This window comes from Sinocyclocheilus anshuiensis, unplaced genomic scaffold, assembly GCF_001515605.1.
Source record: "Sinocyclocheilus anshuiensis isolate Anshui unplaced genomic scaffold, SAMN03320099.WGS_v1.1 scaffold124, whole genome shotgun sequence".
Taxonomy (NCBI): domain Eukaryota; kingdom Metazoa; phylum Chordata; class Actinopteri; order Cypriniformes; family Cyprinidae; genus Sinocyclocheilus; species Sinocyclocheilus anshuiensis.
In genome coordinates this window covers 1,579,462-1,599,637 of record NW_015554082.1, presented here as the reverse complement: position 1 = coordinate 1,599,637, position 20,176 = coordinate 1,579,462, and the positions used below count along the sequence as shown (strand labels likewise).

Sequence of the window (20,176 nt, the reverse complement as noted above, 5' to 3'; positions counted from 1 at the left end):
CCTGGGGAAGCAGCTACTTCACTTTGTCAGTACTGCTGGCCTGCGGTTGAATGATGAGTGCCTTCAACTCTCACCTTGGTGTTAGACTGCATGCTGTATTGTTCCCAAAAGGGATATTTCCTTTTTTGTTTGGAAAATGCAATGCATAACAGGTGAATAGGCACTGGGGATGTGCTGATCTACAATGATGGTATGCATTGCACTATGTCATCTGATTGTTTATTTGCGGTCATGGCCTAGTTATTTGCTCGTGCCAAGAACATGCGAGACCATTTGCTTTTGATGTGTCCGATCTATAACTAGTGTACTTTTGTAACCCTTGCAATGCTTTTAACATGCAATTTGCTCATAACATGCACACTAGATTTATTACGGTATGTTTCTGATACATTTATAGGACCTCAAAAGAGCAATTATGTACAAATATATAATGTCCAAGTCATGCTCTGAAAGTCTTGACTTTCACATCTTTGGTGATGAGGCACTTCCTCTATACAAAGTTACAGGAAATAGAGAGAGCTAAGAGCCTGCTATTCTGCGTCAACAGTATCATCACACTCAGTCTTAGACCAACTAGCCACAAGCAAGAAAAGTGCCTTGCAACTTTCAGCAAAGCTGTATACTTTTTTTTATAGCTATCATCATAGATTCTAAAACAAAAACTCAACAGCAAGAAGTATCTGCAATTGTAGAAGTCCATTTCCACTGTATTGGGGAAACAACCAATCCAATCACAATGAGTTTTGAAAGTGTACCGTCCAAGTCAGAGGTGATGGGCTGGAACTCTGGAAACTTGGCTGATTATCTCAAAAACGTGAGTGTGAAATTCATCCTATTTTGACAAAAAACAAGAAACATTCCATTTAAATGTCTTAAAAGCAGCTGTCAACGTTACAAAGTTTACCATGTAACCCTCATGTTGTGTTCATTTCAAATTAAGCACATTTCTAGACTCTAAAACACAGTTGACTAAAGTTATTGAGGTTTTTATAATAATGATGCCTTCAGTGGTAAAATGTCAAATGTGACTTTGAATGCTCTTTGAGAGGGTAATCTTTAGAGATCTTTTTTTTTTTACGGTTACTCTCTTGTTCTTCAGTTGCAGCGCTTGAAGTGTGGCTGATAGATTTCCACGCAATGTGGTTTTCTGAACTGTCTATTTGAGAGTTGTGTAAAGTTTCTAATGAACCCAGTTAATTTATTGCCTTGTTTTGCAATCATTCAGTCAAATGCACTGTCATGTTAAAACTGTCCAAAACAGATGTAATTCATAAAAAAGAGATAGAAATGATGTATTATACAAAAAAACTTTATAGTTGTGTGTTTATATCAAATCCTGAACTTTTTTCTTATCTTAGATTAAAACATGCTGCTGTGTCTGTCCCTTTAACACAATATAGAGCAGTGGTTCTCAACCCGTGGCCCGTCACGAATTCAAATGCGGCCCACCATGCTGAACACAATAAAAAAAAAAAAACTTTTAGTTTTACAATTCATTTTAGTTTTTACATTAATTTAAAAATGTACTAAACAAATATAAACTATCATATGTTTGTTATGTAAAATAATTTTGTTTTTCATATATTATTTTCAGACATGAACAGACCTGTACTCACGTAACGTTACGCATTTAATGAACACGTACAAGCGCGCACTTTGGCAGAGTTCAATTCAAATAGTCATCAGCAGCCATTAGTTCGGTAAAATTGAGCATCAGAATGGACACATTTGTTATTAAGGGAGAAAAACGAAATGTGGAAAATGCCAGCGAAGGAACACATACAAACAAGAGTAGTCGGAGCAGTGAAGGTAGGAGAGTCCCTTACCCAAAAGTAGTATACTCCAAGTTTATTTTATTAAGTATACTTAAGTAAAGTTCAAGTATATTTGTAAGTATACTTAATGTTGTTTTGGTTTCTTTTTTACTTGTGGTTTTTTTTTTTTTGGAAATACAGAAGATGTGTAATAGCACCCCCTACCGTAACAATGAAAACACGGATTCTCCAAGTATAAGTCAAGTACACTTAAATGTCATTTTAAGTTTATTTCTACTTTCGGTTTGCCCCGCCACTCACTTGAAGATGTTCAGGCTAGAGAACTGCACGGGCCTCAAATATAGGCCGTGTCCGACAGCTTATCAGAATCACCGGCCCGAGTCAGCCCCGAGCCCGTCTTTTTTCCCCCTTCTCCCAAAACAGCTTATAGCCTACTACTGTTTCAGCTATTAAAATAGTTCAGTTTTGTATGTAATGGCAAAGTGATTATATTTCGTTTCATTAAAATAGTTCCGTTTTGTATGTTATGGCAAAGTGATTATATTTCGTTTCGTTTTTTAATTAAGTTAATTTAGAAAAACGTTTGGAGCATTTTTTGGTCGTTAAATATAAGTTTTTGTTTTTTTGAAATAAGACCAAGCGGCCAGCGGCAGACAGTGAGCTGATCATAGCCTATGTTTGATCAATTTAGCCTTCTCAAATCATCACGACTTGCCTAAAACAAAATCTATAGTTCAAGCATATAACAATGTTTTAACGATAAACCTAGATAAATGTGCGTTACAGCGCTTCACAAAAATGAACCGAAACTCAGCGAATACATGCCTCACAGACATGATAAATATATCTATAGAAAGCTTTATATTACTACTTAACGAAATAAAACAAATCAAAAACAAAAACTCCTTCATTATAATCATAATCCGTAAAGATGCACTACTCTCTAAAGGCGCGTCTGAGGAGATGGCGAGTCAGGTTCGACAATTTCATCCTTGCGACACCGACTCAGAAAATACTAGTTTATTAGTAAATAATTCAAATATCTCCTTACTATTTCCCCCTGACACATTCATGGTAATTACTTTTGCCGGTGCTTTGCGGCAAGCTTTAGCCTATTGCGTGCATTTGAACGCAAATCTCTTCAGCTACAGATCTCTTCAGCTCTTCAGATGCATGCTGCTGCTGGACACTAAACACCGTCGAGCCGCTCTTGACATTCGCGGCAGCACGGTCTCGTGTTGTTTCCACCAGCGCTGCAAAAAAAAAATGTTAATCACTAATTGATGGATGCCTAAATAAAATATCAAAATAAGGAGAAGCCTAAAACAAGTCCGATGCCCGCGTCTTAACTATATGACGTGAAAATTGTCCCGAAGCCCAGTCCTAGGGGTGTAAAAAAGTCGGGGCTGAAATGCAGGGCTCTAGTTCAGGCAAAAGGAAACACCCATACTATGCAGCAATCATCCTTAATTGCAGAAATGTGGCAAAACATCTCTGGAGAGAACCTCAGATTATTAAATTCGAAAGTGCTTTCCGCATTTGGATCAACATAGGCTACATTTGTGAACGCACATTTTCTGCAATGTCGCGCGTCAAGTCACGCTTCCGTGCGCGTCTTACAGACTGCAACTTGCAATCGCAACTTCACTGTGCCGTTACTCCTTTCGAGCCGAATTTCACAAAATTGGGCAGCTCCCGACAGCATCAGGTGTTTTATATGGTGAGTATAATTATTATTTTTATTTATTTCAATGAATGTAATCGATTAGATATCATAATATTTAGGCTATAATAGGCTATTATAATTCTGGTTGGTTCGTATTGGTGACGTAATATGTAAACGATATGCGTGCGGCCCGTGAGACTTGCACTTGGACCATAGTGCGGCCCAGCGGAAAAAAAAGGTTGAGAACCACTGATATATGTCTATGACTGAGTTTATTAAATGCAAAGTGTGACTGCAGATCAGTTTTCAGCCATCACACTTTTTTTTCTGCTTTCAGATGAAACTATTGGGGTGTGACAGAGTGGTGAAGAAAAACAATATGAGTGGTGCAACATTCTTGGTAAATTTGTTTTGTCTCTATGATAAAAACACTAAAACTCAGACCAATTTTACTTCCAATTTAAACTGTACTGCATGCACTACATTGTACTGTATATAACCATCAATAAACGGTATACTTGTGCAAAGGCTGTAAGTACATTAGATTCTTCACCAAAAAAAAGAGAGACATATATTGTTTGCTTTAGTGAGCCAGTAGGAAATATGTGTTTACATTTGAATTAATATTAATAATCTGATATTTTTGTATCACTCAATTATGGACTCAAAGATGGTGAGACCAGATCTCTGTGTAGGCCAAACCGTCTGTTGTTGGGCTCCTTGTGCATACAAATATCTCACTGGATTATTACTACTAATGGCAAAAAGAATGTTAGGCAATGTAAACGGATGTTCTACTTGCACTCTAAAGAAAAAGACACAACCTTCTTGAAACATTTTTGGTGAAAATCTAACAGACTTTCACATAAAAGTACGCTCAGACAAGCCAAATCACAACATAGAACAAATAATTCCTGTTTCTATCTTATTCTAGAACATGACTGATAAGGACCTTAAGAAGTTCCCTGCAGCACATATACCGTGAGTTTTAAGCTCAGCATCAAGAACAAAAATCTCCCAGATATGGTAAAAAAAAGTATAAACTAAAGATATTGGCTGGGATAAAGGGCATGTGCCTTCTGGCTCTGCTATGTCTGCATTGGCAGACGTCTATCTGAAGCAACTTGCACTGGCTGGAAATTGCATTAGATCATTATATTAGTTGGGATTCAAACCCATGGTCTTGGCATTGCTAGCACCATGCTCTATTGTTTGGGCTACAGAAACACTAATATAGCAACTGTCCAATACAAGACAAAAAAGAGCCTGCATGCAGACAGAATTCTGAGTCACCTAAAAATCACCAGTAAGACTGTTTACGCAATGTATCTGTATATTAAACTTGCCTCCAAATACTGGTTTATAATACATATTCAAAATAGTCTGTTGAGCCTGTGATAATCTTTCTCTTGTTACATTGCTCTATATTTATTTACTTCTGTTTTTCTATTTGGAAGATTTATCACAAAGATCTGCAGAGATATTAATCAGAATAACAAACAAAAGAGTCTATTTCATAGGTAAGCAAGATCACGCTTTAAAACACTTCATAAACAAAGCTGAACTGTCTCTACATGCATGAGAGTTTGTCATTTTTAATCCTTTGCCTTGACTAGATCAGATCATCGGATGCCTCCAAACCAAGGTAACTCTTGTGCAGTTACATAAACAACTGCGGTTACACTACTTAACCCATTATGCGCACTACCTAAAATGTCTCTACATTATTTTATTTGAAAAAAAAAATAAAAAAATGCAGAACCTAATCCAGGAGGTTGGGATTCTGATGAATTCGTAAGTCCCCATGTTATACTGTTTAAAAGTTCCTCTCAACACTTTTTTGGAACTTAGTATTAAATGCAAAATGTTTATCTATATTTCCAGGACCAAGAAGGAAGTGACAACGACTATGAGGAGCCAGATAATAGTAATGAGTGTGAAGACAATTACATATGCGCAGCATCATGTGATATTGAGGATGATGAGAATGCTGCTGATGACTATGAACCACCTCCATCTGAAACACCTTCTGAATTACCGTCTCACTTTCGTGTCGCTAAGCCTCTTGGTGATGGTGATTATTTGGGTAATTAACAATACTAACACAAATCACTAATATGTACATAAATGAAAGAATCCATGTATCTCAATTAGTAAGATTCACTCACCCATTCTGTCATGTGGCGGTGTGTAGACAGCGGCCCACGTGGTTCTGCAAGACCACAGCAGAACTACAAGTCAGCATCTCTTTCCAGAGGACTTTTGAATGTAAGTAAAGATTTTTTTTGTATAAATATATCTTAATGACTCTTTTTACTGTAAATGCTGTAACTATAGGGTTGTGCATAAGATGACTGTCTTTACTTTCAGACATCTAAGCCTCCATCACGACCGGATCCCTCTCCACACAGGCCTTTCATTCCCCCCACTCAATGTAAGTGAGTTCAATTTCAAATCCCTCTAATATGAAAGCATGATCGCTGAACGTTCTGCAAATCATATCCACAGGCAAACCTGGTGCGCCAATGGTAGATCGGAGTAAGAAACCTGGCTCATCTACTCCGTCAAAAAAAGGTATTGGCAAATAATCAGGTACCATTATTTTTGTATTTGTATTACCTTTTGTATTGTATGGTCATTTCACTAAACATTTGTTTTAACTTAAACAATTTAATTTTTATCCTTACAGCAATAAACCAAAACACCTTACAAATGGCTTCGAAATCAGCAACTTTACCCACAAAAAGGTGAGTATCTTTATCAACAACTTGCATTCATTCTTTTAAAGTCAAAGAGCAGTATAGTACCTACATATTTTTCAATCTCCAACACAGATTTAATATTCAACAGAGGGATGAGCTTCCTCCTCCACCTGTAGAAGTGATGGGGCACGTGAGTACAATCACATTACCAATAATAAACATGACAACAAGCATCTCACAATCCCACAAACATCCAGAAATTTAAAACACGCAATTAGACTGGACAACCACAAGATGGCACTGTTGTTACACGTGGTCTTGTGGTTTGTTTAACAATGACGCTAAACAAAAGAAATTGAAGCCTAGTATTGCTTACATGCCTTGTGCATTGTTTTCAATCATAGCGATGAAGCTAAACAAAAGAAAGTTAAGCCTAGTATTGCTTACATGCCTTACATGCATTATTCTCAATCAAAATGTGTTTTCTGCTGTAATAATAAAAGCGAACACATGCTAGTCCACAGTGTAAAGGCTGAATGATTTTTATGCACTCAGGACATGGATCCACAGTGGTATGTCGGGCAAATGTCACGAGCAGAGGCCGAAGTCTCACTCAGACAAATGAATAGAGTGAGTTCCACCACTAGAACGTTTTAAAATGATCTAAAATGCACCCCTGCCTTCAAACAATTCTTAGAAAATGTGAATAAAAAAACCTTTGAGAATTCATTTGTAATTTAAAGACACAACAAAAAATTCAGGCCTTTGTATATAAAGAGAAAGACAAAACAGAGAGAGCAAAAAATAGAGAACGTAAAGTATGAAGACACACATACATTGCGTCTTTTTTAGGATGGCACTTTCTTGGTGAGAGACAGTTCAAAGGGCTGCACAGAGCAGCCATACACACTCATGGTGCTGCACCAGCAAAAAGTGTACAACATCCAGATCCGTTTCCTTGGAAACAGCGATGGATATTCCCTGGGCAAGGGCCTAAATGGTGTTGAGGTAATGGCATCTGTTGATTCTGACAGAAACGTCAGTCATGAATGAGGTCCTGATTAACCCTGTAAAGTCTGGCGTATAAAATAATAGTCAGAAAAATCACATTTTGAAAAAATGGAACAGTTTATCAGACATAAAAAAAAGGTTTGCATATGTGTTTATATTGTTGAGTATCACATTTGATACGTCAGGCTTTTATGGCTCGTATAGTATGACAGTAGTGATATAGGAGAATATAAAGCTTATACTCAAGGTGGGAAAAATGCCTTAATTTTAATCAGAGGCCCGAACAGAGCGAAAATATGCAATTTGGTGCAGTTGCTGATATTTAAATGATCAAAAAGTAAGCAAAAATTCTGACAGCTTGTAATGTAATTAAATGAGATATTTGTTACATGACTAATATTAAAAGCATTTTTATGTAAGTATTATGCTGTTACTCTATAATGTCTCCGTAATGATTTATCGATATACAAAGATATGCAATACAAAGATTATTAAGAGACATACAAATAAATGTTCCTCATCATATTTGATACACGTAAAAAAATAAATAAAAAAGTACAGATAATCAAATCAAGATTAAGTTGCTTCAGTATAGTAAGTGTTCATCTTGAAATATTACTAACAGTATAAAAGTTGCTCATACATATACTTTATGAAAATCAGTAAAGATTTCACAGCAAAAAGACGTTAACCACAACCTGAAGGAGATGTTTTTTAGAATTATACTTATATACTTATTTAGAAGGCCTTTTGCTTGTTGAAAAAAAAAAACTAAAACATAAATGATCAATTAGATGACAGAAGGCATGTAGCAGATTCTGTACAACAGTTTTGATCATGTTGATAAATTGGAGGCCTTAGAAAGTTGTGTATCAAATATGATACAGTAGGCTTTATAGGGTTAACTAGGGTTAATTAGAGTGAATACTATGTTTTAGATTATCAGCAGTGGTGATTTTTATTGGTTCTGTGAGATTCCCTCAATTAATCGACTCTATGTGTGTCCCAGAATTTCTCCAGTGTCATGGACATGGTCACGCACCATATGAAGACCCCACTGATTCTGATAGATGGAATGGAGCGTGGAGCCGGACTTCATCGGCAGTGCTGCCTCATGCACCCGGCAGGTTTCTGACCCACAATGCAGAAGAGCAATCTATATACGTAGCTAACAGACTTTGATGGAATTCAGACACTTTGTCTGTGAAATGGCGCAATTGCAATGTTGGCAATCAACACCAGGATATCTAAGCACTGAAAAATGAAGTGCATGACTAAATGAATAAATCATATTCAGTTTAATTGGATCAGACATGACTGTCTACACTTTTTAAATTGAAGATGAATTTTTAAACACTTTCAATGTTAAAATCAAGAGGCATTTTTAGACTTAATGTTAGCTAGAGGCAAGTTTACTTACTATTATCAACTCTGAAAATGTACATTCGTCTGTTCCAAATTAAATATTCCTAATGCTTTTAGTGTTTGAACTTAATGTGTTCTAATAAATTGTGATGTTTAAGTGAAAAAGCACTTTTCTTGAGTTACATATTTAGTCTTCCATCGTCTGTTGATGGCTTAACCATGTTGGGGTTCCCACGTCAGCCTGGAGACAAGCCATGTTATCAGGGTGTGTGAAACACACGGTCAGGTTACACTGCAGCAGCTGGATCTTCACTGAAAACAAAGAGTGTAGTGGTTGAACATATAGCAAGACGAACGCAAGAAGAGACCCTCTCATTCCATTCTGAGTGACTGAAACATAACCAGCACCAACAGGTTATGTTTACTGTAATCAAAGTGCATAAATGGAAGCATTCTGTTATGTATTATGCAAAGATTACTGTTAACGTACACCCAAAAGGAAAATCTATCAGTACATTATCATTTTTCAGTAATCAATCTAAAATACGGCTATAGCAGGTTTTGATACGACTATAGAAGAGCTAATCCACAAGTAACTGTCGAAATATTCAATGATGTTTAGTCCTACTTAACTGGATATCCAGGGCTCAGCAATAGATGTAGCCAACATGTTTTCTTGCCAAACCTAATGTCTCTATGACATAATAAAACTCATTATTGACAGCCCTGGAGGATTTGCGGGATGTTCTGAGTGCTGATATGTTTGTGTTAGCATTGACGGCGGGCACAGATTAATGTTTTAGCGCCGACTCCTCGTTAACTGCCACCCTTGGCAAGGGTGCCACATTTTCTATTTTCTAAATGTGTTCATGCAATATACATTTCAAAGTCACCAGAAGAATTTCTGCCAACACTCAAAAAAAGAGGAACTATTAAACTGCCAGCACATTTCAGAATTGTCAAAACATGAGTGTGCGGAGACGACTTTTCAAACTGTATATTATTATTATTATTACATATCGTAAGGTAATTTTACAATGCTGTTGAAAAATCTAAGAAAATAAGGTTGGGATTAGGTCCAACAGTCACTAACAGTCACTGAATTATGCTAACAAAAAAAACTTGTAACATAGTAAATTTACCTTCCAATTGGTCAATCAATTCCGACATTAAATCCAACTGCTTCAGGATGTAATCCAGGCCATCTGAGGCCCCATGGTCACTGTTCTCGGGGGAATTTCCCTCAGACTCCATCTGTAAGTCCATTACACACAGAGGTAAGGATAATTATGTATTACCATTTCTCTTTCTGTCTTAAATGGATGACACAACACAATAAGATCTAAAAGTGGAACAGCGTTTTCGGTAGCATGCTAGATGCAACACATTTTACAATCCTCATGAAGCTCAAATAATTCTAATAAATTTGTCTAAAGGTTTAGGAACTTTTTCCAAAAGTGTAAACACAATAAATCACTAAACTCATTTGGAAGAACACAAACATCTGCATACAAAATGATGCAATGAGGAAAACATTCAGAAGCCCCTTTTTTTGCATTTTAATGAATTGGATTAATCAGATTCACAATAAGCATGGCTGCTTTGTTGATATTTTTATTCATTTGTATGAGGGAATAAAACCATGTTAAATTACAAATATGGTGGCACCAAACAACTCTGGCAGATCTAACTCAATTAGTTTTAACAACATCATCCTATTAGATGCCTCTGTTCTACATTTGAAACTCATTTGAAACTTTTCTTGGGGAATATTAGGTTCTTCAGCAGCAGGATGAGCTTTTTTATATTGTCCATCTGTGGGACCACAAATGACAGCTTTGCACTTAAGGAACTCATTCTCCAGGCACTTGAGGGATTCAGCAGGATCTGGACTGGTTCGGAGCACAACCATATCATAGGCCATCCGAGACAACTTCACTGAGGACAAAGAAAATGATTATTAGCACAGTCGATTTTTCATTCACAGCATTATTATTATAGTCAAAGCAGTATTTGTTTGCTATCTAACGTTACCTGAAAGATTCTCCATTTGTTCAGTCATCTTCTCCAAATGTTGATTCAGTTGTAACCTCTCACGACTGAAGTCCTCACATGATTGGACACTCGAAATATCGTCAGACATCTAAAAACCAGCAAACTCCATAACTCCCGCTGGATTGTTGTTTCTTAATCCTAAACGTTAAATTAGTTATATTTTCACGATTAAATCAATAAGACCAAGTTTTACACGTACATAATCAATTCTACTCGTTTTTCGTTCATCCGTTTTCTGTCATTCAAATGTAACGTTAACTTACCTCAGGCCAAAGAGACGTTACTTTAAATTACGCCAATAAAATGAATATACATGTAGTGTGAATAGAAACTCATAACTTAAGCAAACTACCTTGGAAATGTAGTGAACTGCAGACAATTTTTAATGTTTCGTGTTTTATTGCGACTGCTGACAGTTACTGGAGTCGAGCAAGGCACGCGGCACATACGTTTAACGGCTCTCTTAAATACAATCGCCTATAAATTTAGCTTTCCTTTAAAGAATCAGCGTGATTGTAGTAATGGGACATCCGATTTATTTACACGAATCGGTTCTTTAAAAGTGTTCGTTTCAAAGAAAATATTTATAAAACGATTAATCGATTCTTCGACATCATGACGTCATCTCTGACGTCCCGGCGTGACCAGCTAAATAAATGAATGAATGAACACATATAAATAAATGTTATATAATAATACAATGCAATACAGTTTGCACTATATATTAAGCACTCTTAGCTAAAAATGTTTCTGCATGCTTTCATTAATTACAACCAACAATTTCGATAAGGGAAATGATTTGATGGTGGTGGTTCTACACATAACGGTTGAATGAGAAGTATGTAAACACCATTCTACTTACAAATAAAAGCTGGAACTGAAACTTTTCCGTCAATAAGTAAGTGCTTGTTGTTCATAAAATATTTTGAGATGTTAAAGTTATGAAAAAAAAAAGGTTTCAAAGAATATATTTTCAGGAGTTTTAGGTGGTTGTAACAGAAAATTCCAGTGTGTCAGGATAAACCCTGTAAATGCCTTCAGGTGATGGTGGTGCTGCTGGTTTGTGGATGGGTGGGTGGGTGGTTATGAGGGTTGTGTCAGGAAGAGCCTAAACACGTGGAAAGTTTCAATAAGGTGGGACTTAGGCGGTGCTACATATGCATAAATAAAACAGGTGCAACAGACGATGATGTTGAAACAGCAGAAGGAAGCACTAAGAGAGGACACATGCAGGACAACTCCAGCTGGAAACGTTTTAGAGTTCCTGAAAATATTCCTGGACCATAAGGTAAAAAAAGAAGAACAGGTCATTAGAGAGTAAGAGAAGGAGAGAGAAAGACTTTCCAAGTGGAACACATCAGGATCACTAAGCAATGACATCCTATGAATCTCAAGGTGAGTCTCCGACGAGATGTGGCCCTCAGTTCCCAAGCTTGGGGCAGGAGCCTCCAGAATTGAGTCTGTACAGCGACAGCTACTATCCACCACCATCACTGCCGAGTCCACAGCGAACAAATCCTTCCTCATACGAACTCGGAGACTACGCCGCCTCATCGCCTAACCCCTACCTGTGGTTCAACAGCCCAGGGATGAACAGCACTCCTTATCTGGGTGGAACGCCTGGCCCTGCAGGACCTCCTTTTGTGCCCCAGCACTATGGCGTACAAAGGCCCTATTTGGGACCTGGGGGACCAGGTGGTCCTGGTGGTGAACTGAGCTGGTTCTCCATGCCTTCTCAAGAGGATCTTATGAAGCTGGTCAGGCCACCTTATTCATACTCAGCTCTTATTGCGATGGCCATACACGGTGCCCCAGATCGCCGCCTCACTCTAAGTCAGATTTATCAGTACGTTGCAGACAACTTCCCTTTTTATAACAAGAGCAAAGCAGGATGGCAAAACTCTATTCGTCACAACCTCTCACTAAACGACTGTTTCAAAAAGGTTCCACGAGATGAAGATGATCCAGGTGAGTGTTTTTGTCTCTTTGATTCTCATTTATTAAATCAAGTTAAAAACTCTTTACAACTAAAATGATATAGTCTTAATAATAAACTATACACACATTACACAGTAATTCTTAGTTAAATATTATTTATATAAATATAAAAGTTTATTTTATTCATTTTAATATTAGATTTAATTTAGCAATATATTTCAATAAAGTTTTTATTTTTTATAATTTTTAATAAATAATTAATAGTACTATATAATAACTAGATGTTTTTGATAATCTAACTGTATTTAATGTGCAATTTATCTCTCATTTTAAAGGTAAGGGAAATTACTGGACCTTAGATCCGAATTGTGAAAAAATGTTTGACAACGGCAACTTCAGACGCAAGAGGAAGAGAAAGTCTGACATTCTCCCAGAGAAGAGCACTTCTGGAGGGAATCTGAATTCTGAGTCAGGAGACAGTAATGGCAGGGGCAGCCCAAAAAATCAAGCTGTTGACATTTCCACTTCACCTGAAAAGGGCCCTTCACCCGCATCCACGGGTCCGTCACCATGCTTGAGCAACTTCCTGACTGAGATGTCTGGTGTAGCTGGTTCTCTCGACATGGAAGGAGATCCCCTGAGTCGTCCCTTTGCACTCAGTCTGCCAGTGGACGGAGCACAGAGAGCTTCACAACCCGCAGGGTTTGGCACTTACTCCCCCAGCTCCACGGTGTCCGAGTGGGCATCACCTTTGCCCCCACCTCCCCACATTTCCCCATCACCCTCCCATTCTGCTTTAGGCTACAGCGGGCCTGCTCTCAGTCAGTTTAATGGGCATTTCTACCCTGGTTTGAGCTCGACAGGCATTCTTTACCCTCGGGAGGGAACAGAGGTGTAGGAAGGGAAGCGGGTGACAGCCAAAACAGAAAAAACAGAATGATCAATTCACACCACAGACTCTGGGGGCAAGAAAAAACGGTTGTTTTCCTGAAACTATACACTGCTTTTGACCTAACTGAACTCCTTTGAGTTCTGTGGGCACTAGATTCGAATGAATTCCCACAGGAATGGCCTAGTCAGCATGAGATATGACAGGCTGACTCTAGCAAAGGCCCCTGTTACCAGCAGCTCTGACCTGGGGTCAGCTTTTTTACGCACCTATCTAATTCTTACTCATATTACTGACACTGAATTCAAGCACCTGTAATGAAACAGAACAGATGAATCACTTCTTATGTGGGCAGAGAAACTCCAGTGAAAATACATATGGTGAAGCAGATTTTCTTCTGCTGTATGCTGGTATTGTCATATGATACCGTCAGTTTTTGCATTTTATGTGTTTTATGTATAGTTGTAAAGTCGGGTATGTGTGAATGTTGGAGTGTATTTTAGTATTTTATTTTACTATGAGGTCTTTAAGGGTGTATATTGCTTCTTTTTTAAATAAAATGTATTTAAAATAAAACTGACTTATGTTATTCAGTTGAATAATGTTATTTAAAAAAAATCTGTATTTTATTAAAAACAAATCCCTTTTAATTTTATTAAAATCAAACTTTATCTCAGATTTAGTGTCCATGGGGGAAAAAAAAGAGATGACCTTGAAAGAACTAGAACGTTTCACCAGGTCACTCTAACTGTCATCACTCCTCCCTTTTTTTCTCTTGAGACTTTCACTTCGTATTATGTAGGCTACTGCTGAGCCCATGGTTTTTGGCAGTGCTTCAAATATACTTAAAATTTGTCAGCATTTGTATTCATGTGATGATGACGTGAGAGATATGTTGTAAGACAGCACATTAGCTGCTCGAGATAAGAGCTTGATATTTTTGTTTAGTTAACAGAAAATTGATACAGCCAGACGGTGATTAATAGTTAACAGATTCCTTCATGTTCTGCTATATGATTTCCATTACATTCATGTGTAGACACTGAGATGATGGGAATTTCATTATTCTTAAATATGTGGCTTCAAAAAAGCATTTGGACATATATGCGTTTCAAAACAATTCATAGACGTGTAGGTTTGAAATTCTAAAACAATAAATATACTATTTATATATATGTAATATAAATGTTCTGGTTGTCAAATATAAACATACTGTGATTTACTACAGCTCTACTAAGGTCTATGCCAGATTATAACATTCGTTTTTGCAGTCATGCTGAAACACAGTGAGTGGATGACTATAAAGGAAGTGCTTTTGCAAGCTTTCTGTATATATCCCATTCATGATTTGAATAAATGTTTTGTTTTTCAAGGACCAACAGCCAACTTATGCTCTGCCAAGTTTTGGGGATGACAACTACATTTCAACACTGGAGTGAATCTGCTAAATTATCTTTCCATGAGTCAAGTAATTCACGAAATTGCAATGATTGACACTGGCATAGTGATAACCACTATTGTAGAGATTGCAACGGATGGGACAAAAAAAATAAAATCTAATATGTCGAAATAGATTTGTGGATTTTATTACTTCATTACTGACTTTTTACTTGACCTTTTTAAAACAATGTTTATTTAACTGAATTTTTTTGGAAGACTATGTGTTTGAATTAGAATTAATAATAATTTAAATACACTTTTATTAAATAAAAACTTAATTTGTTAAAAGGAGTGTTCCAATATTTTTTTGTCATGCCATTTTGATCATGGTATGGAGAACTGTGAAAATTTACTGGTATTTTTGGTATTGTGATAAAACTGCAACAACCTTAATTTCCTTTTTCAATTATTAATTTGAAAATATTTTGTCACAGATACAGTATTTACATTTACATTTAGTCATTTAGCAGACACTTTTATCCAAAGCGACTTACAATTGAGGACAATAGAAGCAATCAAAACCGACAAAACAGTAATAATATGTAAATGCTGTGAAAAGTCTCGGTTAGTGTAACGCAGTACACATTTTGTTTTTTCAATAATAAATAAAAAGAAAACAAGCAGATGGAACAGAAAAAGAATAGAGAATGCTTGTGTTAGAGGGTCTTTTTTTAATAAAAATAAAACAAGTAGTAAAATAAAAATAGAATAGAGAGTGCAAGTTTTAGAAGGTCAAGTTTTTTAGTGCTTGTGTTCAAAGGGTCGTGTAGATTGAAGAGATGTGTTTTTAGCTGTTTCTTGAAGATATAATTAAAAAATGAAATTAAGCAAAAAAAATTTAAATATGCCTATAATTAAACAACCTAGGGTTTAATACAATTTAGGTGTCTTAGTGTTGCTTAAGTGTACAAATACTCTCTTTGTAGATGATTACAATGCATGTTTAACATAAGAAAACAGGAAAGATATATAATAATAACAAAAATATATATATATTAAAACCTTTGATTCAGACAAACTGAACAGTTTCTGACACTTGATTCTGTTAGTGGAGTTTACGGCCCGGAGCATTTTCTAGAGCAGCAGTTGTGTGCATGCATGTGTGTTTGTACTTTCAAGATATCCATAAAAAAAGATATCCAAATAAAATGTCTACATGATGGAGAACTTTGTTTGGCAACTTTCACCAAGTTGTTAAGGTCACCAACAGACATGTTGTATCAGTAAATCAGTTATCCTGTCAGGAAAAAAAGAATTCATGGTTGTTTCTGACAGTCTTTACTGACTTTAGGGAACCTTTAAGCAGGTAGAAGTTTACCATGAAGAGCTCAGCTCAGATCATATAACAACTGTTTTGCATAACAGCTCACAACACACCCCAGGAGATCACGGAATTCCATTTTTTAAGAATTAATCAAATCTGGGTTCCATGACTTTCGTTCCTACATTCTGTTTCATGTGTGCGAGCAGAAGCTTCAATTCAGTGTAGAGAATGAGCCCTCAAGCAAATGCTTGCCCAAGGGAATTTCCTCTTCAGATGAAGAAATTGATATAGTACGTAATCTGTGGATTTATTACTAAGGCAATTCCTTTGTTAATGTAACATGCAAAACACATGCCATTATTCAGCACACCAAAGAATCATTTGCACTATTGCATTTATATGTGAGATGAGTCATGATAATTTCTGTTGGCCTGTGAACCATAAATGTTTCTTGGAAAAAATAGAAAGATAAACATTATTCACACGCATATTAACAGCAGAAAATGAAAGTTATTGTAACAGAAAGGTATGTATTCTGCTAATGATATATTTGCATATGACATATATCCTTGCTTATTTTGCTACAGTTTTTATGCAGCAGTGCATAGATTCCGTGGCATATCGTATGCATTTCCATGCCAGTCGACCAGCAGTGGCAGGTGAAAGTAGGGAAGAAGAACTTGTTCTACTTTGTACCGTCTGCTTTAAATGTGCCAAAAGAAACACAAGGAACACTCAGTCTTACAAAACCTAACAACAAAGCAAATTTAAGGAAAGCTGGCTTTGGTTGAAAACTCTACACCCTCTCACTGATGTAATGATGCAAATTACCAACTGCTTATTTTACCATTTGGAAATGCTCCGGGGTTTATTTTTTGGCCGATCTGTATGGAGATTTTATGTTTTCCACCCAAACAACAATTTACAATCACTGATGTCTCTCTGGAAATTGAAATATACCTTAAAATATCAATTAAAGTCTGTAGAATATCGTTCTGTTTAGGCTTTTATTTATATATAAAAAATGTCTTCTGTGGCTGCAGTCAGTTGTCAGCATTTATTCGTTTAGCAGACACAAAGCAATTTACAAATGAAAAATGTCTGTCCCGTGATATGCACCTCTGTTATGAATATTATATTTAAAGCTGCCTTCTCCTCCCATATATTTCACAGTAAGCTGATTAGTTATTTGATTCAAAATAAAAGTGGAAAATTCATTCAAAGGATATAACAGAGATAAAGATTTGTTGCTGTTGTTTTTGTTCAGATTTGGCCTACAGCCATACATAAAAATAATTCATTACGAAAGGATGTAGGCAGACAGATGAGAGCACAATTAATGAAAAAAAAAAAAGTCTACAAAGACATCAATTTGTTTCACACAGGTGCACATTGCCTCTGATTTGTTACAGCAACAGGTCAGTAATCACCGATTATCACAAATGTACATTTGTGTTTGACTAATTTGCTTTCTGTTGACTTATTTCATTAGATCTACACTCAATATCCACTCATCAACCACACTCTTTCCTGTAGCCTTGGGGCATAATTATTTCTCAACATTACAATGTGATTAAAATCTATAAATCTTCTGTTAAACCTGCTGCCTGTTGTGTGGCACACACCTGTCCTTCAAACGGAATCTGCCAAAACAATGTGTTTGAGATGCTGCTTCTGTATTCCAGGAACAGATTTTATGACATACTACCAGCCAGTAACAGTCAGTAGTGGGGGCCTTTACTGACTTCCAAGAAAAGTACAAAGTTGTGGTCCTGACATGTCTTTTTAATTATCGGGACATAATCCAGGGTGTTGGCAACTGGTCCACAGTGTTATTGCAGAGGGTCTGACATTTATTGTTATTTAAAATATCCAACATTTAAATAATTTTTGCAAAAAAAAAAAAAAGTTAAAAAGCTAAAATTCAGATTGTCCCTCCCACATTTGTGATACATGTATCATTTGTTGTAAGATTAAAATGTTTTATACAAGTATGACTCATCAAAAATAAGAATTCTTATTTTTGAACCTTAATTCTTAAAATAAGAATTAAGGTTCAGTAAGAATTTTGTTAAAGATTGATTATAAATGACACTGATAGTGTTACACAAGATATCTATTTCAAATAAATGCACAACTGTTTTTAACAGTTTGTTTTTCCTTGAGCACCAAATTAACATATTAGAATGATTTCTGAAGGATCATGTGACACTGAAGACCGGAGTAATGGCTGCTGAAAATTCAGCTTTGCCATCACAGGAATAAATTACATTTTTAAACATATTAAAACATAAAAGAGTTATTTTAAATTGTAATACTATTTTACAATATTGCTGTCATTTTTGATTAAATAAATGCAGCCTTGGTGAGTGTACACTCTTAGACATTTCAAAGGGTTTTTACAGTAACTTACTGGCAACACTGTTACCAGTAAGTTACTGTAATTAAGGTTTACAGTAGCACACTGTATTTGATTTACAGTAGCAAACTGTACCATTGTACAGTAAATTACTATAAAAAATCAAATTCATCAGTATACTACTGTAGTTTATTTTAATATAGATTTCATTTGATTTTATATTTTTATATATAGAATTCATTTTATTTTTTATCCTACATACTGTATGTACTACTGGCAATCAATTAAAACAGACACAATAATTACAAAATATAATTTTTTTTATTTAAAACATTGAATGTATAATATTTAAAAATACAGTCTTCCAATTCTGGAACAGTTCATCTTCACCATTTCTCCTGTCTTAGGACATTTTGCAGTGCATTATGTTGTATTCTCTGGATTTATCCTCACAAAGAATCTATAGGCAACAAAAACAATGGAAAAATAAATACATAGCCGTCTGCAAAACCCAAGTGCTGCTCCAAAACGTGGCCACCACCTTTGCTCACCATCCACTTTGTTAGTGACAGAAATGTGTTCCCTGAAAAACAAAAAGAAGAAATGACACACTTTTAAAAGGCAAACCCCATATAGAATACACAAACCTCTCAAAACCATATTTGTTCTCTTACCTGAATTATCAGTCTCAGGGTGGCTGGCCTGCTCATGTCTTTCTTGATGCTTCATTGCAGTTGCCTTTAAAACACAAATAAAAAAAAATGCAGTAAAACTTAAATTCCATTAAAAACTATAACAAACTAATTCTAAAACTAAGGCAGATAGCCATAGAACTAGTTTAACCTTGCTAACATATGGTTTTATTTTCTCAATAGGCTACTGGCCAACATTAACTAACCTCTGAACAAAATTTCACATTAGTTAACTTAATGTTAATATAAGATAAGCGTTGCTTGTTAAAAATAATTTTAATTCGGTACGTTAATTCAATATTCTGACAAAGTTGTTTGAAAGGCCAGCACAGTTTAACTTGGCAAAGTTAGGCCTACCTCAATGTTAACAGGTAATTTGTTAACTGGTGTACAAAAATCTGACAAAACACACACAGAGACATACATACATATATTTTACCTTGCTTGCTGGTCTTGTTCTCTCGTAAGGTGCATCGATACAAAGCACGGATGTTCTCCGGAACTCTTCCACTCTCGCGGGTTCATCCCCGGGCAAAACCCGCGGTGCTGCCCCGTGGGTTCCGTGTCTTCCTCGGATGCGAGCGACGCGACAAAATACAATATAGAACCCATTATAATCAGCGATACTATCTACAATGGATGCGGACAGTAAAGTGATGCCCCAGTATATTTCTGACGTACAGATGTACTCCAAGCGCTCGCGCTGTTTCTGACACGAAGGGCAGTATTACAAGCGATGTAACATGTCCAGTATAGTCTGTCCCAAGCTGTTGCAGCGTTGTAGACACGGTGCAGGACACATCTTGTCAATCCAAATGTATGTATACAGTACATTTAATAGTATACAGCCATTTTAAAAAACACAGAAAGTCACTGTATGTGGAGTTTGACTTCACAGAAAATTCCCAGGATGCAGTAAATAACTGTAGAAATGACAGAAATGTCTAACAGTGTAGGTAATAAATATGGAAGCCCGTTTCCGCCACTGAATAAAAAAAAAAAAAAAAAAAGGAAATTGCG

General features: G+C 36.2%; 2 protein-coding genes across 2 annotated transcripts; both read left to right on the top strand.

Annotated features, from left to right (window-relative positions):
* The first annotated feature begins 573 nt into the window (after positions 1 to 573).
* On the top strand, positions 574 to 8,559 carry LOC107669070 (lymphocyte cytosolic protein 2-like). Its single transcript, XM_016461167.1, has 15 exons — positions 574 to 814; positions 3,779 to 3,841; positions 4,376 to 4,422; positions 4,899 to 4,961; positions 5,058 to 5,086; positions 5,201 to 5,235; positions 5,326 to 5,527; positions 5,636 to 5,709; positions 5,812 to 5,875; positions 5,950 to 6,015; positions 6,131 to 6,188; positions 6,276 to 6,333; positions 6,699 to 6,773; positions 6,996 to 7,151; positions 8,164 to 8,559. The coding sequence occupies exons 1-15, from the start codon at positions 737 to 739 to the stop codon at positions 8,287 to 8,289; spliced, it is 1,194 nt and encodes a 397-aa protein (XP_016316653.1). The 5' UTR covers positions 574 to 736; the 3' UTR covers positions 8,290 to 8,559.
* A 3,388-nt stretch (positions 8,560 to 11,947) lies between these two features.
* LOC107669071 (forkhead box protein I1-like) lies at positions 11,948 to 13,675 on the top strand. Its single transcript, XM_016461168.1, has 2 exons — positions 11,948 to 12,542; positions 12,848 to 13,675. Exons 1-2 carry the CDS (start codon positions 11,948 to 11,950, stop codon positions 13,408 to 13,410), a joined length of 1,158 nt encoding a protein of 385 aa, XP_016316654.1. The 3' UTR covers positions 13,411 to 13,675.
* Positions 13,676 to 20,176: the final 6,501 nt, after the last annotated feature.

Bases quoted from the DNA above. Each gene is read 5' to 3' on its own strand.
- LOC107669070 (XM_016461167.1), top strand. From the start codon at position 737: ATGAGTTTTGAAAGTGTACCGTCCAAGTCAGAGGTGATGGGCTGGAAC. The intron at 815-3,778 runs GTGAGTGTGAAA...TTCTGCTTTCAG, and splicing joins TGGCTGATTATCTCAAAAAC to ATGAAACTATTGGGGTGTGA. The intron at 3,842-4,375 runs GTAAATTTGTTT...ATCTTATTCTAG, and splicing joins TGAGTGGTGCAACATTCTTG to AACATGACTGATAAGGACCT.
- LOC107669071 (XM_016461168.1), top strand. From the start codon at position 11,948: ATGACATCCTATGAATCTCAAGGTGAGTCTCCGACGAGATGTGGCCCT. The intron at 12,543-12,847 runs GTGAGTGTTTTT...CTCATTTTAAAG, and splicing joins ACGAGATGAAGATGATCCAG to GTAAGGGAAATTACTGGACC.